The sequence below is a fragment of the Triturus cristatus genome, chromosome 9 (assembly GCF_964204655.1).
Source record: "Triturus cristatus chromosome 9, aTriCri1.1, whole genome shotgun sequence".
In the NCBI taxonomy this organism is placed as follows: Eukaryota; Metazoa; Chordata; class Amphibia; order Caudata; family Salamandridae; genus Triturus; species Triturus cristatus.
This window is the reverse complement of record NC_140592.1, coordinates 368,491,765-368,514,023: the sequence shown is the minus strand read 5'-3', so window position 1 is coordinate 368,514,023 and position 22,259 is coordinate 368,491,765. Positions and strand designations below refer to the sequence as shown.

The window sequence follows — 22,259 nt, the reverse complement described above, 5'->3', positions numbered from 1 at the left end:
AACCATGTTTTCACTAGCCTTGCAGTTACCCATCTTTCCCATCTTCCGCAGCTTTTTTTCCTTAACTTGCACCTCTCACTACATCTCTACATGTGTTTACATCCAACAGTGCATTGGTTGTGTGATAGGAAGACAAGGAAGTAAGATCCGGGAAATCCGTCAGATGTCTGGGGCTCTAATTCGAATCGGGAGTCAGGAGGAGGGATCGACGGAACGGCTTGTCACCATCACGGGTACCGCCAACAGCATCACTGTCGCTCAGTACCTCATCACAGCCTGGTAAGAGGACAAAACAGGGCAGAACAAAATGCATATGTCCAATCCACTGCCCTTCATCTTCTGGCACCAGTAGGGTCAGGATACCACAAGATCATCACAACTTCCCTATTACCACCCCACTGCCCAACATGGCAAGGGCCACTAGGGGCAATATTCAGCCTGAGGTTATTTCTCCCTCTTCACGTACACCTGATGCAAGAAGAACCAAGAGAAGCCCAGACAATTAATATCTCTCAGTGAAATCACAACCAGGCACCAACATCTGCAGGGCACCTATAGCGCATTACTCTCTCTCTCACTGCCTAAGAAAGTCTATCAATCAGTGTTCTTGTAAAGTGCAGTTACTCACCCTTAAGGGTCTTAAGGCTCTGACGGGGGTGAGGTCTGCTGTTCAGTCGAAGAGCCAGGTCTTGAGGTCCTCCCTCAATTGAGGAGGCAAAGATGAAGGACTAGTAGATCCAGATAGACCTGGAGCATTACTGTCCCTCGGGGTGAATGACAGTCTGGCACCTTCATTGCACAAAGCGTATCTTTCACCTCTGAGCACATCACAACCTGTCACCAACATTATACATAGAACAATTGTGTTTTATTGTGCAACTATAGAGTAAGGATAATGTTTGGTCTAGACTAAGGGTGCATTCTACCAGTTCACCAGCCAGATCAAACTCAAACTGAAACGGTGGAATGGTGTCGTAGCCCACTGACCCTAAGTCTCCACTGTTAGTGGTTTGAAGGCAGGGCTCTTTTCCTGTAAAACATGTTAAGAAGACAATCAGATATATACGTAGAATTTTGCACGGTATAGAAAGAAGAAGGCAAATTCCAGACGTTCCAATTCACAGAAAGTAAAAGCTTAAATATGCAAAAACTGGCCAGAAAACTAACTGAAACAAGCATTGGCATAGCCAATAGGTCTCGCCTTTGGGACCTTATAAGTGTTTAGCCATGCAACAGTTACATAACTAAATACTTATAAGGTCCCAAAAGCGAGACCTAATGGCTATGCCAAGCGGCCCTGCGACCGCGAAAGTGAAAGTGATCACGATCACGATCAAACATCAAAGCGGCCGAAAGAAATCGCGGTAAAGCGCGGCTTGCGCGCCCGCGCACATGCACTGTAGCTCTAGGCTGGCCTGGTAGCACTTTTTGGAGCCCTCTCAATAAGTCTCGCCAGACCTAAAAAGAGGAGTCTCCGGAGAGCCCAACTGGCCCTTGATGTTAAGTGTTAGTCCTGTTAAGGAGATTCAAAAGTCACAAGGAATTCTAAATATATAAGATAGTTCTCAACTTTGATGTATTGGAGAACCCATAATGTGCTGAACAAACCATGCCTTTTCAATCTTATTTACTAGTCAGGTACAAATGTGAAACAACAAAAGAAACACACCAGACCCCATGAAAGTATTACTTCAACCCCCATATTAAGATCCATATTCAGAGCTCCTGGTTATGAAAATTTAGAAAATGTGCAAAACACATAAACAAAATTACAAAAGTATAATTAGCTCTTAGATGCATGAGTGAATCTCTATTGGATGCAGAAGGAGGGATACAGATGAGACAATAGACAAAATCAATTCAACATAACACACCTGTCTAAGGAGCCTGCTATTCAAAATGAATTTTCCAACTTTGAGGACCTTTTTAGGATTTCCAAGGCAATCAGCGTTTACTGGGCTAAGACTATGTCAATCAGAGCTATTATCACTGCTGTTCTAGGGTTTAGCCCTACTAATGGACCCAAAACCGAGCACCAAGCACACCCCTTTGGAAATTGAGTCTCAGAACTCAAGCAGTCCAAAACCAACTAAGTGAGGTGGTGAGGGCTAGAAACTGAGCCTGCCACAAGTTGACCAACACAAGTAAATAATTTACTGTCAGCCAATGCTTGTTCTTTGGAAAGGAATGAGCGGCAAATGTATCAATTATGAGCGCAATACAGCGTAGCAAGAAATGGATCTGTGCTACATTGCGCTGGGGGAGAAAGCATTGCAGAGACATAGCAGCTAATATATGGCGCTGCTGTTCACTTCCCTAGTGGTGGCGCACTAACAGGCTTCCTAGTGCCCCGCACACAACTTTACACCATAATGCAAGGTGTGTGTTGGATGTCTAGTATATGTTTTGTACTGGAAGAGTACCCTTTACCTACAAAATCTTTGCTTAAATTAACTTTTAATCTTTTCACACATTGGATGGGTTGCTGTACAGTGTAGCACACATGTTGCGGGTGAAAGTTAGGGGAAATTAAAATATTTCTCATACTTGGAGCTTGCCTCAAGCAGGTTGTTATTTCTTGGTTCTTGTGGGAATGCCCATATACAACGCATTGGATGCTCCCAGATGACAAGTAGTGCAAAGTACCGCAAAGGACAATTTGTGTTACTTTAGGGGCTACTTTTCAGCAAGTAAATACTTTATGTGTACTTTGTACAACTTTGTGTTGTTTTACATGACTCTGCGGTGGCAAAAATGTTGATAAATCTGCCCCTAAATATTTCACTCAAACACACACAATGTAATCAGTACACAAACTCTCAGTGGTAACCAATGATACTGGCATATATTATTATTATATCTCAAGGATTAATAGGGAGGCTTTCCTGTGCTATTCCCATGGGACAAGCTCCTAGGATATTTATGTGCAATAGCACATGGCTAATCATGGGCGCCCTCACAGGAGCATTAGTTGTTTAGAAGCCATAGGGTCTCTAGGAAGATAACTGCCCAACACTTGAGTCAGTGAGTCTCCAGATCCCCTACCCTTTGGTACTAGTTTCTTCCCTCCTCCTTCCTTGGTTCTAACTGGTTTGCACAGTACCTTATTATATGTCTCACTTAGGACCTGATGTACTATTCTCGTTCGCAAACTAGGCATATGCAATTTTCAAACCGACCGGCTTGCAAATGGGAATGCAATTTGCAACGTGACCTGTGTAAATTCTACATCATAAAATGACCTGCCTAATGAATATTAATTAGGAAGGTCACAATTTGCGGCCCCCTGTGATTGGCTGCCAATGCAGTGATGTGAATTTGCAAAGATCATCAGAGCGCTGCCTCTTAATTTGCATTCCCAAATGGGAAATCTTCACACAAAAAAATGCAGACTGTGACCATTAAAGAGACTGGTGTTCCTCTTGGTGAAAAAAAAACTTGGATGTTTGGGAAGACATTGGGGAGAGCAAGAAATGGTCCTCTGAACCACTGCCTAACCCCTCCCTGCCCCTCCCCCAAGGTCACCTGAAGCTATTCTCAAAGAGGAATCAGTTACTACCTCCTTTGAAGTTTCAGTAACTACTCAGTTTGCAACTGCAAATGTAGTCGTAAACCACTGATACCTACAATATCGATGCCCCATCTTTCAAGTCGGAAATGCTATTCTCACTTGCAAAATGGATTTAGGATGCTCATGGTTTGTATCTTGTATTCTTCCTATGGCCCAAACACAAAACCTACCATTGAAACAACCTAGGTGCTATTGGTAAGGCTGGCACAACCCTCTTACTCGATGATGTGGTTGTCAATTACTCTTGGTTGCTGCAGCCACTGACTGCAGCCTAATATTTTTAATGCCATGTGGCGTCTTGACACTTTAGTTCTTAAATGAAACTTGTAGGCTGTAAGTTCTTCTTTTTCCTCTGTGCATGGTGCACATGTTTTCACTCCCACTGCAAGATCATTCCAGGATACTTGGACCTCACCCTTGCAGAGTGATGCAGGTCCTTCCCTGATGTGGTAGTGAATGTCTTCAACTCATCCGGCTGAAGCTCCTTCATGGCCCCCTTCTTATGAGTAGCATCTTCCTCATGCAAGGAAATCTCCAGTCCCTCTCCTAAACAGATGGTCAGCAATCACATTTGAGTGACCCTCTCCTGGTAGTCATAGGTGAAAGCCCATCATTTCTGATCCCAACACTGGCAAGAGGAGTTGGTGGTGGATAATCTAACCCTAGAGCACAAAGGGCTTCTCTGTTGCCACTGGTGTGGAGCTCCGAGATTCCTGTTGAGACCCAAAACAAGAGGACAAAAGCAAGGTAGGCAGCCACACTTAACTACCTATTCATCTGTGGGGGGAAACCTTTCCAGAGAACAATGGGCCAAGGCAAAAACACCCTAGCTCCAATGGGCCCTTTGTATTGCTTCCTTGATATTCATTATTTTGATCAGCTTCAGAAGTCCCCCAAAAAGTGGACCCCTGCAATACACATTTGTTGTCTGGACTCTCCTTCCAATAGTCAAGTTTAGGTAGCACTTGAATGCTGCAAATACAATATGGATCACAATATTGCTGGCCATTGGTGTAATTCATTCTCCATATAAACATTCTTTGCACATGCCATACGGTGATCACAAGTGACATCCATGCACCAATTGGATTGGCGAAGGATCCTATTGCAGGACACAGGCAGCCATATTTGAAAAGTTGGGAGAACCCAGCAGTGACTCTCTCTAGGCATGGCCTAGCATGCCATGCCACTTTAAATAATATTGCTGCCACCTCTGTCAGTCCTCTACAGCCCATTGGGCTGATAGAAGTCACACTCAATAGAGAAGGTACACATGGCATGCCACTTTAGACAACAGAGCCCTGCTCGGTGTCTCAGTCCATTTGACAATGGTACCGCCAACGCACACACCCAATTGTCGTATGTGCTACGGTAGGGGTCAAAAAGCTACAGCTTCCAACGTGAATTTGAAGGATGGGTATGTCTCTCCGGAGCCATGAAAGGGACCTTTCTCCAGCCCAGCACCCATCCTCACCTCAGAGATACCTACAACACACCAGGTTACTGCTCCCACCACTCACCTAATTAGCTTGCACACCAGAGATCACTCAGATTAATCCCCTTCCGTCTGTCCTCTACACATGAGAAATGAACGTTAAAGCAGTTTCAATTTGGGTAAAAAAGTATTTCTACCCCTGTAGTCTAACTGAAGTTTCAGTAAGTAGCCACGGGACGCCATCTTTTACAATTGCAGGGACAGAGCTCAAACAACTTCAGCTAACAGTGTCCTGCTACCTTAACCATCAGATGGCAGACTCCTGCTTGGGACATGTTGTACAGAAGGTGTTCTGCTCTCACATGTTGAATCATGTAATTTTGACAATACTTCTCCCACAGACCCCTGAAAATTGACAGCAGGGATAGTAGAGGGAAAATCCTGGAATTTCAGAATAGCTCCCCACCTCAGGTTGTCCAATGATACAACCTCATGTACACTCTCAGAATATTTTCCACAAAACTGGTCTTGGGCACATTGTTGGCCAAGGCTTATTCTACATACTCACGTTGTTTTCTAGTTTTTCGGATTGGGCTTCCACTCACAGCTGCTCCTTTCCCATCCCTTAATTTTCCAGAGAAAGCCCTAAATTTGCTCACAGTTGCAAAATCTGACCTCCTGTGTCTAACTTTGCTGTTTATATATGTACAACAAAAAAGAGGGCTGTCTGAATAGCCCTAGGCACTGGGGTACTGATATAAATAAGAATAAACAGTGGTTTGATAGTAGAACAAAGAAAACGTAATCATTCAGGGCAAAAGTTAATTTGTCCCATATCACTTTTAAGGTGTGATGTAAATTCGAAAAAGTATAATGGTAATTCAATTTCCTGTCACCTGAAATCCAGACTAGACAACAGAAAATTCAATTAAACAATAAATTGTTTGTCTTCCATATAAAATATATTCTGTTTAAGTGCAAGTGGATATGATTGAGTTACTGAAGGTGCTACAAGTGTGAAAAGTGCAATGGTGCAATGATAATATGAATCAAATGTGCAGAAATAGCAAAGTACAGCTGAGGATAGTCTAAACCCCAATGGCTGTCCAGTTAATTTCTAGGACACATTAAGGGCTGCACAGTTTTGTACTGTAGTACATAGGGGAGCTGCAGAACTTTGTTCTGTGTTTTCTTACTTTTAGATAGTCCAAGGTTATGATGGTGTCGATGTTTGGATCCCAAAGTGTGGTTTACACAAGGTCATCATCAAGACGGTGTCAAAGACAGTTTAGGAGTAGCAGCCCTTTTAATGAAACAGTAGAAGGTGTGTAGCCAAAAATGCAGACCATCTTCCAACTTATGAGGGCAGATGTGTTGATGAGTACTGTTCAATTGTATCATTCTGGTAAGGTGTGGAAACTCACAGTGTTTGCTATAACTCAAAGCCACCATCACAGTGTAATAGCGAAATGCATATAGTTCAAGATTACAGATGTGTGGAAGCTGCACTGGACCCTCTCTGTCCTTCTGCACCGGCGAGCGCAAGAGAAATGTCAGAGGCGTGCTACTGTCACTGTTTAGTATTTGGATTACCATGATACTTTACAAATTTACATGGCATCTTATAGGTCACATGGTACACATTGCCATTTAACCTGAATTAACAAGTCTTCTTTTTTATGTTGTCCCGGAAAGAATCACTGTGTGTTCTTATACATCTTCACCAATAGACTCCAAAAAACTCCAAAAGAGTCCTCTAGACCACATTTTTGCCCACTCTATGGTAGGTTCCTCCCTTTATTGTTACTACACACAGGGTCTCTGAAGGAGCGTTTTACCCTACCAACAACGTACTGCTCCCAAAAGGGCAATCTTACACACTATTTGTACATTTCGTAATGTGTGAGATGAGCACTTTGCTGTTAGGATGAGAACCCTCCCTCACCCAAAGGTGACGTGCTTAATCATAGTGTTCCCTCCTCACTCAAGGACTGCAAGTTTCTAGGAGAGAAGAATATCGTGCTGCAATGAGGGGCTATAAGTCCGCTCTGCGACTTGCGAAAGCCCTATTCTTTGAAGACCGCATCAAAGTTCTTCCAGGGAGAGTTTCAAAGTGCTTAAAGAACTGCTTAAAGTTCCGGAGCCGGCTGTTACGCATGACAAACAAAAAAGCACGGAACTAGCGGAGTTCTTCCACACAAAAATCGAGAAGATCTTAAACTCCCTGCCCCAGCCCAGGCTATTTCAGGACAATGGCAAGCAGATCGTGGGAACTCAGGCCAGAGAGACCGCTCTCGATCTCGACACCTTCGGCCCAGTATCAGTGAGCGATGTCGCCAAAACCCTATCTTCGATTAAAAGTGGTTCCTCCATGGACCCGGTTCCCATGAAGTTCCTCAAACAGGTAACAGCGGCCATTGCAGCTCCCGTGACAGATCTAATGAACGCCTCTTTTATCCAGGGTTTGGTGCCACCCACTTGGAAAATGGCTGTTGTTAAGGCTCTTTTAAAAAAAAACAATCTGGACCCCACCGTCCTGTCGAACTTTAGGCCCATCTCGTTGCTGCCGGGCCTCGGCAAAATTGCTGAACGGTTGGTCAACAAGCAGCTGTCAGCCTTTTTGGAGTCGAATGGACTCCTTCGGCCATCACAAACTGGATTCCGCCCAGGTCAGGGCACCGACACGGCCCTCTTGGCGGTCGTGGATGAAGCCAGACGTATTCTGGACTCAGGAGGATCAGTGGCAGTGATCCTCCTGGACCTCAGCGCGGCGTTTGACACCGTGAGCCATCAGTTGTTGATTCGACGGCTGGCTGAGGTAGGGGTGTCTGGGGTGGCCCTGCAGTGGATGAGATCTTTTCTCTTGGATCGAACTTACCAGGTTTGGGATGGCTCTGAGAGATCCAAATCAATTCCCCTCCAGTGTGGAGTGCCACAGAGCTCTTCGTTGAGCCCTACATTATTTAATGTTTATATGGCCCCCCTGGAGGACGTAGTATCCCCATATGACATCAAAATCGTCAGCTATGCTGATGATATGCAGCTAGTGGTTTCCCTATCCCATCTGGCCGACAATCCGGACACCTTGAACTCCTGCCTGGTGGATGTTCATACTTGGATGGGAGAATCCTCCCTCAAGTTAAACGGCTCAAAGACGGAAATACTGCTGCTGGGGAGTAAAACTACCCTTTTCCCTTCGCTCAGCTGGCCGGGTTGTATGGGTGATCCCTCGGCCCCCAAAGAAGCGATTAAGAGCCTTGGAGTCTGGCTAGAACCAGACTTGTCATTTCGCACTCAAGCCAAGAAAACAGCAGGAGTGTGCTATGCCTTGCTTAGGTCGGCTTGGAAAATCTTCCCTCTCCTTCCGTTAACATCGAGGAAGTTGTTGATTCAGGGTCTTATAACATCTAGACTCGATTATAGCAACGCCATTTTTTTGGGCGCCCCTGAATCGACCTTCAAGACCCTTCAACAGGTCCAAAATGCAGCGGCAAGGCTGCTTATGGACATTCCGAGGACGCAATCAGCGAAACCGGCATTGAAGGCGCTGCATTGGCTCCCTGTGCGGGAGAGAGTGACTTTTAAGGCACTTTGTACTGCCCATAAAATCCTCTCAGGTAAAGGCCCCCTCATTTTAAAAAACCTAGTGACTCCATACAAAGCAAGTAGAACGCTGCGATCAGAGAGGAAACATCTCTTGCTAGTTCCTAGAGTTAAAAAGGCCCGCACGGGCGGGAGAAGATTCTCATTTAATACGGCAAAGCTGTGGAACTTGCTTCCTCTAAAACTACGCGCTGAGCCCTGCACACTGCGTTTCCGCAAAGGTCTTAAAACCTTTTTGTTTCCTGTATAATGCGTCAATTCTGTCCCCCATTACCATTGGATGTTTGTCTGGAAGCGCCGGGATGCCCAAGGGTAGCTGCGCGCTATATAAGATTTTAAATAATAATAATAATAATAATAATAATAATAATAATAATAATAATAAGGTACCTTGTGTGGGCTACAACTCCTGAGTATCACCAGGAGGAGTGGAGGTGTTTTGATGAGCGAGATGGTAATGATGATGAATGAGTGGCAGAAAGCAAGAAAGAAACCTACAGTGCCAATAAAACTATCTCCAGGTGGGCAAAAAACTATTTTGCCCATTCTATGGTAGGTTCTTCCCTTTGACATTCTATCTGATCCTTCTGCTGCATTTACACACAATGCCTGGAGGCTTCTGTTCTACTGTCTCTTGACCTCATCTCCTTTTCTCCATGGACACCCCAAAGCATGCAGTGCTGACTGGCTGCCCCAACTAGTCACTGATAAAGCCAGATCATGGAGGTGCCAGATTCCTGAGCCATGTTTCTTCTTTATGTTATCTCAGTAGAGGTGGACGATGCTAAGGGACATCACTCCATGTTAAACCAGGCAGAACACCAAGGAGCTGTAGATATAGTCTTGCGACACAGGATCACCTCCCATCGCTAGACAGTCCAACTGCTGAAGGCCTGAGGTGTACCCAGAGAGCCATGTAGCACAAAGATGGCCATTTTGGGTCACAGACAACGTGATCTCAAGACCATGGCCTTTTGACATGGAGATCCAAATGGTTGATGCAAAAATCAAGGAAAGGGCTGAGAGAACATTCTCAGTCAAGTACCCCTTCTCCTTTACTGTATTTCTTAAATTAGTTCCTCCAAGAATCAGCATGCACAACCAGCAAGAAGAATACAACAGCCTTCATGGTGATTCAGCTACCAAGCACCTCAAAGCAGTAGATCAAATGCCACAGATTTTTCAGCGAACACGGATACAAAGTAATTTCTCAGGTCCATGTAGTTTCTTCAGTAACATGTTCCAGAGATAGATAGGACTTCCCAAACTTACATAGGAAACATTAATAATGTTCTAGTGTCAAGAAGGGGATTACAAGCTTTGAAGCGCAAAGCCTTGGTCAATCTGCTGTAGCTGTGCTATATTAACCATTAAAGGCCCGCTCCCTTATTAAAGGCCCTCACCTTCAGCTCGGACCTTTAACGCTGGAGAAGGCCTTTAATGGCCAGAATAACCCAGGTATGGTGGGCTATAAAGCTATAGTGAGGTGGGAGACCATCCCTGGTAGTCTTTCCAGATTCAAAAGGATATCAAAGAGGTTTCATCCAGAACTTGGTCATATGAGGGGTAAAATAGCAGAGATTGTTGACAGGCAGCGAGGGACAAAGCTGTGCAAAGATCCAGAAACAAAACCATTGAAATGCTGGTTGAGAAGCCATACAGTTGATTCTGTAGAAATCTGCAACCTTGAACAGTGACCACTGTTCGAATCACAGGCTAGTATTTAAAGGCAACATTAGAGACTCTGCTCACACCCATATTCCTTTAGAAAGGCCATCCCATGTCTGTTTGGGCCTTCAAAGCAGCCAAAAGTCTTTGACTATAAAATTGGGAAGTAACGAAGAATAACCAGGGGAATTGGCAATGAAATTATCATTTTTTGCAGTAAATCGTTATTACTCTCTGGGTCTCACATGTAATCTCTTCTAACTCTGCACCACTGGGGTTACCAATGCACCCGGTATCCTTAACTCCGGAGGGTAGTGGGCAGAATTACCATGGAGATAACGTGGACCTTGGAAGGACAGCTCTTAGTGGTAGGTGTTACTGCTCTCTAATTGGTCTCACCAATATTTAAAAAGTAAGAGGATTATTTATGAGTCCCATGCGCCGCCGGATGCGTCACTTTTTAAGAAGCACCGGTGGCGTAAAATATGTGCCACACTGCGACATATTTGCAAAATGACACATCTAAGCAGATGCATCCCTTTACAAACCCCTGCGCTGCATTATACCTGCGTCAGGTATAATGTATGCAGGGTGGGCATTCCCCCGCAAAAAAGGGTTGTAGAGGTGGTGCAGTAGAATCTATCAGATTTCACTACGCCACTTCTAGCACGCCACTGCGTCAAATACTTATGCCAGCAGGCATAACACTGACGCAGGCCCTTTCACATGGGGCTTGCCCCACGTCAAAGGACACTTTGCTGGAGTTGTGCCTGTTTTCAGGCACACTCCAGCAATGCGTCAATTATGTGCCTACAGATGCGTCATGAATACTGACATATCTGTAAATCCTTGCGACATGGAGCGCTGTACAGTAAATACGGGGCATCCATGGTGTCGCAAGGATGGCACTATGAAAAGTGTCACATCGCTGGTTTCCCCCAGCGAAGTCACCATTTTCATAAATGAGGCCCCAAGTCTTTGATCTAAGTCAGTAGAATGTAAACCTTTCTCCATGTCAACGCCGTCGACCTCGAAGCTGGGGAACCGGGCTTGAGTATTGGCAGGGGCACTCAACATCCTCTGATACAGGGTAAATCACTTATTCTCCCCGTGCCTAGCAAACTGAATGTGTCTGCCTGTAACTCAACTGGTGCTCATGTAAAGCATCTGATACCTTTGGCTCAAGTTTGCGCTATATAAAACTAAAAGAATAAAAACAAAACGCCAGATACAGCGTTTGAGCCACAGGAAACTGAGTGCATCTGTATCAAAAACTAAGAAAAATATTTAGGTAGGCAGAGAAATTCCTTCAGCTTTCCATGTAAGCCTTTTTCAAACATCGTAAATCAGTGATGTTCATCCACAGCTTATAACATATGTTCAAAACAAGACTATTTTCTCAGATCAGAAACATTCACATTAGATTAAAAATAAGAATTGAATATATTTTGTGACCAAACCCAGTCGAAATACGGAAAGTTATAATTTTACATACTAAAATATACTGTTGGGAGTGTAAACATAACACAACAAGCTAAATAAGAGACAGACACTTAAAAATAGATAAACAATTCTTTAGTTTTAAATATACCAATTGCTAAATTTATACTGTGTTGATCTAATTTTAGGTCTAAAAACCAACTTAATTCCATTTTTAGCAATTTTGAAAAATATAGAGAATTCGAATAAGTATACAAAGGGAGAAAAATGTCCATGACACACGCCCTGATTTTTAGCCAAAAAGCAAATTATTAAACTTTGGAAACCAGTTCCTATTCCAACAGTTGACAACTGCTGATATGATGCGTTTACCTCAACTTGAAAAAGTTCAACACTTTAAAAGAGTAACTCAACATCTTTATAAGAATATATGTCCTATTTTAAGGACTGGTATACTTAAAGCTACCTGGTTTATCTTTCAACTTGTACAAATGAATAATAATAATAATCTTTATTCAGCAATGATCACAGCCATAAAAACAGCATATAAAACACAACAACATTTCATGTAAAATTCATAATCAATTTGTGCAAAATCCTAGCAGCCCTCAGTCACATCTGGAAATTCTGGATCTGAGTGCAGCTCTCAAGAAATTAATTGTAACAAAAAGCGTACGGTCATTGGGAAGAAGCTGCAATGCATTAATGCAACACAGGCTTGTCTGACTCTCAAGTCTTTTAAAAGGGGTTTAAGAAATAATCTTCTTGGGCGAGTAAAATATTTACATAAATAAATTTTCGCATTACAGCCGCCATGAGTACTGCCTATGGAGCATCTCTCTCCTGTATGCCTTTAGCAACCTGGAACTAGCTGTGCATACAGAGCAACGTTCACTTCTTATGTATAGTGAACCGGCACTAGTATTGCATATTGAGCTGGCCCATCACATAGTTGGCAGACAATGTGCAATTCACCTCACCTTCATCCTTCCCCCACCCCTGTTGTGTGGAATATCCCCATTTAAGACACGTCAGACTGTATTTGGTCTTCTCAGCGTAGTTTTTATTAATTTTAAAATGCTACCACCAGTTTAACTTTTTCACTCGATGTCAATCTCTTCAACAACTTTATTATTGCTTTATTCAATACACCACAGCACGCCAATAAGATATCAGGTTATACTTCGCGACGCCTCGATGTCGCCGACCACGAGGAGAGAGGACAAAGAGGGGGTTCAACCTTGCTCCTGGGCTCTTAAACCCCCCGCCAGTTTCCTGCCCGTGACGCACTTCCTGGGTCCACGACGATCAAACTCTTCTGGGTAACTTAACCCGTAAGAGTTCCTAACCTGGTTCCACCCCTTGCTGCCACTAAAGGCACTACGCCCCCTATGTGGGTTGGTGCTCTTCAGCTTACGACTAGAATTAGCCAAAGAGCATCTCTCCTCTCCATGCCTATCACAGCCTTGCACCAGCATTGTGTCCAGAGCATCAATGATAACAGATAATCTTTCACCTCCTTACCCATTAGTGGCTGGTACCGTTATTACACTCGGAGCATCTCTCACCTCAATATCCATCTCACCATAGCACCAGTGTTATCCTTAGAACATCTATCCCCTCCATTCATATCACAATCTGGCATCGGAATACACAAAGAGCACTTTGCACCACTTTGCCCATCACTGCCTGGCACAAGAATGAAGGTTTTAGTTTCAAGGCTGTGATTCTTTGCCCATAGTTTAAAAGAATTCTATTTTTTAACTGTTTATGGATTCTTCTTGCCTTATGTTTCTCCTGTTGCTATTTTTCTCTCAATGTCCTAGTTCTATTATATCCTCTGTTGTGTGATGTTGCTAATATTTGTTGTATAAGTGATCTACATCGTATGCTGAAATCGTAATCCTTAGCCCCCGGCACCATCATATTGAACTAAATGAAAAGTAGCCTGACAAAGTTTAGGATTAAGAATATGCTTTCTTTATAGCACTTGCAGCCACAGTTTTGCCATTTTACAACATTATATGTACCAGAAGGGCTTCTATCATTCAGTGTAATGGCACTACATTAAGAAGGTTGGGATGATAAATGGGGGATATAGACTTGTTGGTATTTAAACGGGTGACCTGTCAGGATGGCTTGCCGGGTTGCCAAATGGGATGTGGTTTGTGCATGGAAACAACAGAAACCACAGACGATTAGGAGTTGGCGTGCAGGGGTGGATTGGTGAGCCCACCAGGAGAAGCCACTAATTGAAGCTCGTGGCTGTCCTAAGAAGCATGAACGTATATGGGGGAAATAGTGTAGTTATTACAGTCTATCGATCTGATACTGCAGTGTTATATATTATTGATGCTTGGGCTGCTGCTATGTCGCACATGTTTGAGATCTTACCTTGCATCAAGCAATGCTGTGTCTTGCCGCAAAACTTTTCAATAAAGTTGGTTATCACATTTTTTTTTTAAACGGGTGGCCTGTCAATAACACAGAGATCAGTCTCAAGCATATAACTCATGGTGCTATTTTAGCAGCCAAATGCTGGCTATGTTTCTACCTTTGAGAAGGTCCTTTGAGATTCTCAAGTTCTGATAAATCCTTTTTTGCATGTTTCAATTTTGTTATCTCTGATTGTAATGTCCTTTTCTTTGATCTCCATATTCCTGGTTTTGGCACTAGTTCTATGTTTCTATGTCATTCTGTTTCTTCTTGGTTTTCCGCCTCTTCCTCAACTTTCTTTTTACTCCATGTGTTATTCTAACCTCTCTATTCACTGCCTCTACTTCTTGCATTAGAAATGCTTCACGTTGTTCTCAGTTATATATTTCTGATTCCTGCTTGAGTCCAGGCTTCTTATAAGTACCTGCAGTTGAGGACATACTACAGGCAAAATATTGGCCCTGGACAGCCCTCTGTTGACCTCAGTTCTAGATTCCATTCATATTTCTTGACACTGTGGCTCACTCATAAATCCCTCTTTTTATCTTGGTGCCTTAGGCCTCCCTCTAATCTTGTTACTGTTTTCCTTATGGACTGTATCATTTACCTTTGCATCTCTCAGCTGCTCTTCTAAGTGACTTGCTTATGTTTCAGGGCTCTTTTCCTTCTATCGCTGTAGCTGTTCATTATTCTACCTTGAACTAGTCTTTCCCTTGCTGATCTTACTTATGGAAGTCCCCCCTTTGTCTTGACTACCACCTCCTCTGTTGCTCTACTTTATACATGTTGCTCCTTTCTCTTGGCTCCCACCCTTTTTGTTGCTCTCATTTATGGTTGCCCTGTCTTTGTCTTGACTTCCACCCGCTCTGCTGCTCTTACTTGTGGTTGACATGTTTTTGTACTGAGTAGCTCCCCATCCTGCTGCACTTTATTTAGGACCTCCTATCTTCGCTTTACTTAATCCTCCCTTTACTGCTCTTATTTTGTGGTTACATTTGTTTGTCTTTGTCTTGGCTTCTACTCCCAGTTGTTCTTATTGTTGCTCCTCTTGCCTTTTAGCCTTCGCTCTACATCATGTACCCCTTGTTTTCATGCCATTTTCTTAACCAGCCTCCACAGCTTCTTGTTCTATTACCATTATCTCTGCCTCAATTTGCAGTCATTCTGTTGCTCTGAATTCTGTTTCTGCTTTTCTACCTTTGCCTTGTGTAGTGTTCTATCGACTTCTGTAATTTCTTGTTCTATTGATGCATTTTAGGCCCTGTCACACTCTCTGCTTTTTGTACTCTTGGTTCTCATGGCAGTTTCTTGGTTCCAATTTCTCTTGTTTGGTCCTATTTTAGTTGGTCTTTCATGTTTTTTTACTTGAAGTTCAGCGAGTTTCCTGGAGATAATGGGTTTGCATTGATTGTGCATTGTACATTTACTGTTTCCTTATTTTTCCTCCTCCTATCACTGAGCCTGCTGTTTATTTTAAAACACTGTGCCACCCTCTAACTTAGAAAGTCCTGGTTCTCACTTGATATATTTTTCTTAGTCTTTCCTTACCTTTTTTTAATCTTGGCTCTTCCTGTCTTCATTTATTCATGTTTTTGGTTTCCCACTTATTGCTCGTCTACAAGATGACTAAATTGCTTGATACTGACTCCTGTGAGAGTCTGAAACCAGACATGGCTAAATTAGCTTTTCATCAGTCCAAAGTTAACAAGCTTCGTCAAAGCCAACAGGTCTCACTTTTTAATGGCGTTACCCAACCATTTTTTACAATGCTGTTCGGCATCGTCGAAATGAAAATAAAAACTTGTTTGCTGATGCAAAACAGCATTTGCAAAAAAAGTACATGCGCATCTATGTTTTATGACGCTATAGCCCCATTGTGATGACGTCTGTGCGCATACATTATGATGTAGCAGACATTTAGCTTTTGTTTTAATTTACCACTCCAAGATAGCGATTGCCCATTTTGGAGTGGTAAATTAAAAAACATATAACGTGTGGGCCACGCAGAGCTTTCTTACAAAGGAGCAGCCCAGCACCAATTTGCTGCTGGCAAACTTTCCAAACAAGAAAGAAAAATGACGTGGAAGCAAGAGTAACAATAGATAGGTGGGGGACTGGAATAGGAAAGTAGAACCAGACAAGCGACTGGAGCATCTGGTTGGTCAACAGAGCTACCGCTTTGGGTGCATTTAAACTAAAAAAAAGGCCAGCAGAACCAGGAGCAACAGGGGGAAGCAAGACGAGCTTGAGGCAGTGGAGAAGTAACACAGAGGATATGAACGGGGTGTAGGACACAGGAGATACAGAGCAAGAAAACACATGCACTCCGATGAAGTGATGGAAGTAAAGGGAAACATCCTTAAGTAAGAAATGAAGGCAAAAAGCAAAGTGCGGCTGACCAGGGTTCAGCACCTCAGTTCCAACGTTTAAGAAAAAGTACAAAGTCTGTGCAACTACTTCCGGAGTCCGCCGCACCTCCACTCCGCTGGAAGCCAGATAAACCAATTCATACAAAAAGGGAAGGTGCACCAGAAAAAGTCAGCAAGCTGCAAATCAACCAGGAAAATGGCCTTTATTGTGGTATACAAAGCACTCATCAGCCAACGCGTTTCGTTCTCAAAGAACTTCGTCAGGGCCCTCCATTAATTAAAATGAACCAATATCTCAGTAGATAGTCCTTCACAATCTTAATCGATAAGCGCAGCAAAAATAGATGCCAGTAGTCCTGAAAAATAACAGCACCGACGAGCAGAATCCCTCGTCCACAGTGTAGAGTTTTTGCCGGGCTTATCGAGTCATGCTGTGCCTTGACAGCGCAGGCAATAGAATGAACACTTAGTTACCACGCATTAGTTTGGCAAGCAAGTCATTACAACGACTTGCTTTAGGGGGGCGCATTGGTGAAGTGGTGTTGGTTTAAAAGTCCAAAGCCTTCCCTACTGTGTGCAGACTGGAGTTGGAATAGTAAATCATACTATTCCAAAGTCCAGCGCCTCCCCTACGGCAATTTGTTGCAACAACATGAGTACAAAAGGAAGGCGTCATAACTATGCGCTTGTTCTAATGTCGGCATTGAAATGGCATGAGTGCAAAACGCTACTTAGGGCTTCATTTATGAGGCCCCATGTGCCGCCAAAACATCACTTTTTGTGATGTTCCGTGGCGCAGGAGCCTGCTCCATATTTATGAGGCAGCACTAATTAATGCTGCCCCGTAAGTATTGTTCCTTTTAACACAGTTGTCTGCATTAAAGGGTTGTGCAATGGGTGTTGCTTGGGGCATTTCCAGCAACATCCATTACTTTTTGACATTGCCCCAGATTTACGAAAAATCGTAAATCTCAGGTAGCGCCAAGAACTTACGACTCCTCTGCAGCACACATAGAAAGAGGAAAAACCTCTTGTGATTATTTTTGTGCAGGAAGATTTCCCTTTCTGCACAAAAGTAATCATCCCCTTAACGCAGGCACCCTTGCACAATGGTACCTGCAGGGGAAAAGGGCAGGAATGCGCCATATCTGATGGATACGGCGCATTCATGCCCTTTTCTTTTGCTGTAGGGCAGAGCAGCAGGAAGGCCTGCGGCGCTGCATTACGGTAAAAACCTCATAAATGAGGCCCTTAATACTTTGCCTATTAGGTTTTGCCCTCATGTCTGCTAATGGTGCTCAGCTAATGAGAGTATGTTTTCTAAACATCTCAACTACATTCCTGACTCTACTGATGATTTTTACATGTATGTCTCACTCTTTTGCTCCGATTCCTCGATTTTCTAACTGTATCTTTGCTTTAAATTGTTTTCGGTTGCTCTTAAAATGTTTTCTAATACTTTTTGTCTATATCTGTTCTTTTCTAAATTACTGGTTTTCCTATTTACTATCTCCAACCATTGTTCTGTTTCTCTGATTTCTCCTCCTCCTTCCTATTATTTCTCTCCCATTTTCACCTTCTTTTCTGAATTGTTCTGTTTCTCCTTCCTATTTCGTAATTCTGCCTGAAATTATGCTGGAATGTTTACTCTTTAGTTTTGGTTCTGTGATTTTTCCTCCATTTGCTGGTCTTTTTAGCCTTGTTTCTAGCTTTCACTTTTCCCTCACTCTATAGTTTTCCTGGTTCTCTTATTTATGTATTTTACTGGGTCGCCGGCCTTTGGCCTTCACCTTGCCTTTTCTATCTTCCTAACCTTTCCAAGGAATTTGTGTGAATGTTATAAGTGAAAGACTAGGCAGATCTAGATACCTACATTAATGAGTAAACATATCTATGTAGATCTAACGATCTGTTTTGTGTCTTCTTCGTCTTTCCGTCTACAGTTTAGAGACCGCTAGATCATCTGCCCAGGCTGCCTCTTCATCATCTCCATCTGAAGTCAGTATGAGCTTTACCCAAGCACCCAACCTGCAGCAGGCGATTACTATGCCCACATTAGCTGGGCACTCTCCGTCCTTCCTCACAACGCCATACACCTTTCCACTGTCCAACTTCCTGGGGATCAAGCCCTATCCTCTGTTGGCCATGGCCCCCTCAGCCATGAACCCTGCTGCGGCAGGCCTGTCCTCCTACATGGCGAAGATATGCGCCGCCAACGGAACAAAGAAAGCAGAGAGGCAGAAGTTCTCCCCATACTGAGCATGTGGAGAAAAGGGTGATCCGGGACAGCGAGGAGTGGAGGGTTTGCCCTAACTGTACACTGAAGATCGTGCCTTCTAAGGACGACTCAGGACTAGAAAGCCATACAGTAATTTTCAGAGGACACTTCCAGCACTGAGAGGGAGGAGGACCAGGAAGAAGATCAGAAGATCCCTCCCACCACGACAGACAGACATGTTTCTCAGAGACCGAAGAGAGCTACGGAGAAGAGGCGTGAATGTTAATGTATAGAAGAGGATATGATTGAAGTATGCGGAAAGAAGGGGATGGGAAAGGAAGAGGAGGAGGGCCGAGATAGGTGTGTGTGTTTCATATCAATTTATCTTTGGCTCTTTGTGAAGAAAATGATGATGAGTCTCTGAGAGAGCTTGCACTGGGAGGGTCTAGCTCCTTCCATCCATCCGTTATCATCACCTGGTCACCTGTCTGACACTGCAAGGACCGTCTGAGCTCCTTTCGCTCCAGGAAATTCCTTGACTTTAGATTGGAAGAGGCCAGTATTATTCCTTTTATGATTAGAGCTTTATTGTTCTCCATATGTCTGGGCACAGGCCTCCTCTGTGATTCTGAGATTGATGAATTATTCATCTCTCATGATAGATCTCCTGCAGGCCGAACAGGAGTGTAAACCCTTCCCTTCAGTTTGGTTGGGCTGTCGCTTTGTGTCCTGTGGGAGGTGAGTGTTGCATTCCTCCTCACTACATAGATCCCATTTGTCCTCACTTCTCTGTCATTGTAAGAAGAGAGATGTTTTGACTCCTGTCACCACCATATGCCCTCATCCCAACAATGAAAGTGAATGTCACTCTACCTCTCACCAAGGAACGCCATCTATCTACTACTAGGAGGAGGCATGAACCTTCTATCGCGGTAAGCCTGAACTCTGCATTTATCCAACACTGGGAGGGCGTTGCTTCCATCCCCCTCACTGCAAGACTAACTCCCTAAACACTAAGGGGTTCATCACATCAACTCCAGATATCCTTCCATTCCAGAACGGAAGAGAGTTGTTTTCATTCCTTGATCCAACAGGGGCATGTCAATCTAATTCCAAGAGCTCCCTCTATCACACACTGGTAATGGCTTGCACTGTTCCCCTCATGTGACCGCTCCCTTTTCTGCATATGGTGGTGGGTATTCTGACTCTTTTCACCATATAGCACCATATGTCCCCTATTGAAAGTGATATGTTTCCATCTTTCGTGTCATAACACACTTGCTCTGTTTGCTACACTCACATTTGTGACATAGATACAAATGTATTCACTTCATCACTTTCCTTCAAGTGGAGTCACCCTTCCTCTTGCAAAGCATTATGGGTAAGCCCATACCGTGATTCCTTTGCACACGACAGGACGTTTTGTAGCATTCCCCGTAGCATCATATGTATCCGTATTTAAGTAATTTGTATATTAGCACCCACAATGCTTTGCACGGCAGGTTTGGGTTGTCACACTAGGCTAACAGGGGTTTCCCTTAGAGCTGTTCCTTCCAAGTTAAGGTCTGGTTCACAATTCCAAATTATACACTTTTTTTAAAAATAATTTATTTGTATGAAATTTTGCTTCCGGTTATTGTGCAGTAATAAAAGAGATTTTTTCGATACCTTGGCTCTGACTTATTGAATATTTGAAACTTCTCAGTTGACAACTGTACCTATTCCAACAATTTTTTAAGGACCTTGTGAAGAAGGAATAGAGGATTACACAAAAACAGGATGAGGGAGAAACAACAGCAGTGTGGAAAGTACTTCATGATTTGCAACTTTGTGCAACACTTAGAAATCCCTAGTCCTAAACTCTGATGAAAGGATTCAGTTCTGTATCATTGTGAGGATTTCCAATGCTGTAAACGGGTAAACCATTACCAGTACTCTAAATCAAGAAACCATAACCACAAATAGGGTTTTTGAGGGTGTCATCACCAATGCTGCTTTCTTTGGTGGGGGGGGGGGGGGGACACTGTTCTTCATACCTACATATTTCTCTTCTGGTCACATCCACAGAACATCTATGGTCATGTTTTTCTTGGTAATGGATTTGGGATTCTTTGGTTAAATATTTGTTCCTCTCACCTAATTTCATGTAAATAGTATGGTCATATCCCAGTGTTCATGCGCTTCGCACACGAGCTTACGCACAGTTTCTCATGCTGTTAACAAAATGGAAAAAAGTAAAACATGTCTGCGGTGGAGCAATATTACTATCATTTGGGTCATTTCAAGGCTTGTGATCATCATAATGTGACTGCAGGAAGCAGGAATGCAATATTCTGTCCCAATCTGGTTTCCATCTGAGCTGCGTATTTGGAGGGCAGTCAATGAACATAAGAAAACTAACCGTTCACACACATACTAAGCAATGTCTAAGTCACAACAGCACAACAGATGTGCTGTACTGCTGGCCCCTTAATGCTGAGATGGCCTTTTTCTGAAACTAGTTCATACTCTTGAGAAACTTGCATGACATGTCTCACATGAATGTAATTAAAATGTATTTTTATAGTTCTAGGTGCCTGGAGAAGTCGAGGTAAGATCACCGATGGCCCGTGTAGGGCGTTTTACCGGGGCGGTGACGTGGGGATGAGGAGGGGCAGGGTGGGGGGTTGCAAAATGCGGCATACGGCCGATTGCAGGTAAGTTACGAAAAAAATAAATAAAACAAATTTTGTTACGCGCGCTGCATCGCATTTGGCGATGCTGCGCGCGCAACGAAATTCGTTTGTTTTTTTTCTTAACTTACCTGCAATCGGCCGTATGCCGCATTTTGCAACCCCCACCCTGCCCCTCCTCTGCCCCACGTCACCGCCCCGGTAAAACGCCCTACACGGGCCGTCACTGGGTAAGATACATCTTTCATAATATGGTACTTTTATAAATCCTGTAGTGATGGGAGGAGCTATGTTTCCCGGGGACATTATTAAACTGCATTCAGTTCATGTTTTCCATGTCCAGAGAGGGCATTCTGAAATTCCTTTATTCACAGCAGAGTGAAGGAACCGTGGAGCAGATCTACAAGAAAGTGCCGCAGCGTGGCACCAAAAGCCCTTTAGCTGCGCCACGCTGCAGCACTTTCAGAGCACAGGAATGAGACATATTTCCAATGATATGTTGCATTCCTGTGCTCTCCCCTGCGTTGGTGCACAAACAGCTTGCATGCACCTTCCTGCACAAAAACAATCTCGACAGGCATTTTCCTCTTTCAATGCGTGCTGCATTAAAAGAGGAAAAAACGAGGAGAAATGAAAACATTTCTCATCGTTGTGCCTGGCTACGGTGGCGTAGCAAACTGACACATTTCCAGATTTACAATTTCTTGTAAATCTGGAAATGTGTCTGGTTCCATGGGTGTTGCGTGGGAACACCCACAGCAACACCCATGGAACGCCCCTTTCACGCAAGTGCTGCGTGCAAAGGGGCCATATTTACAAGGACAGGAAAAGCCACAGGGTAGCTTTT

General features: G+C 43.6%; 1 protein-coding gene across 4 annotated transcripts in view; it reads left to right on the top strand.

Annotated features, from left to right (window-relative positions):
* PCBP4 (poly(rC) binding protein 4) overlaps positions 1-20,412 on the top strand; it is a 148,775-nt gene extending 128,363 nt beyond the window's left edge. For all 4 annotated transcript variants that reach the window (XM_085625177.1, XM_085625174.1, XM_085625176.1 and 1 more), the window contains 2 exons: positions 110-279; positions 18,466-20,412. In XM_085625177.1, the coding sequence (XP_085481303.1) occupies positions 110-279; positions 18,466-18,781 (486 nt within the window). In that variant the 3' untranslated portion in view covers positions 18,782-20,412. The remainder of the gene's footprint in view (positions 1-109; positions 280-18,465) is intronic.
* Positions 20,413-22,259: the final 1,847 nt, after the last annotated feature.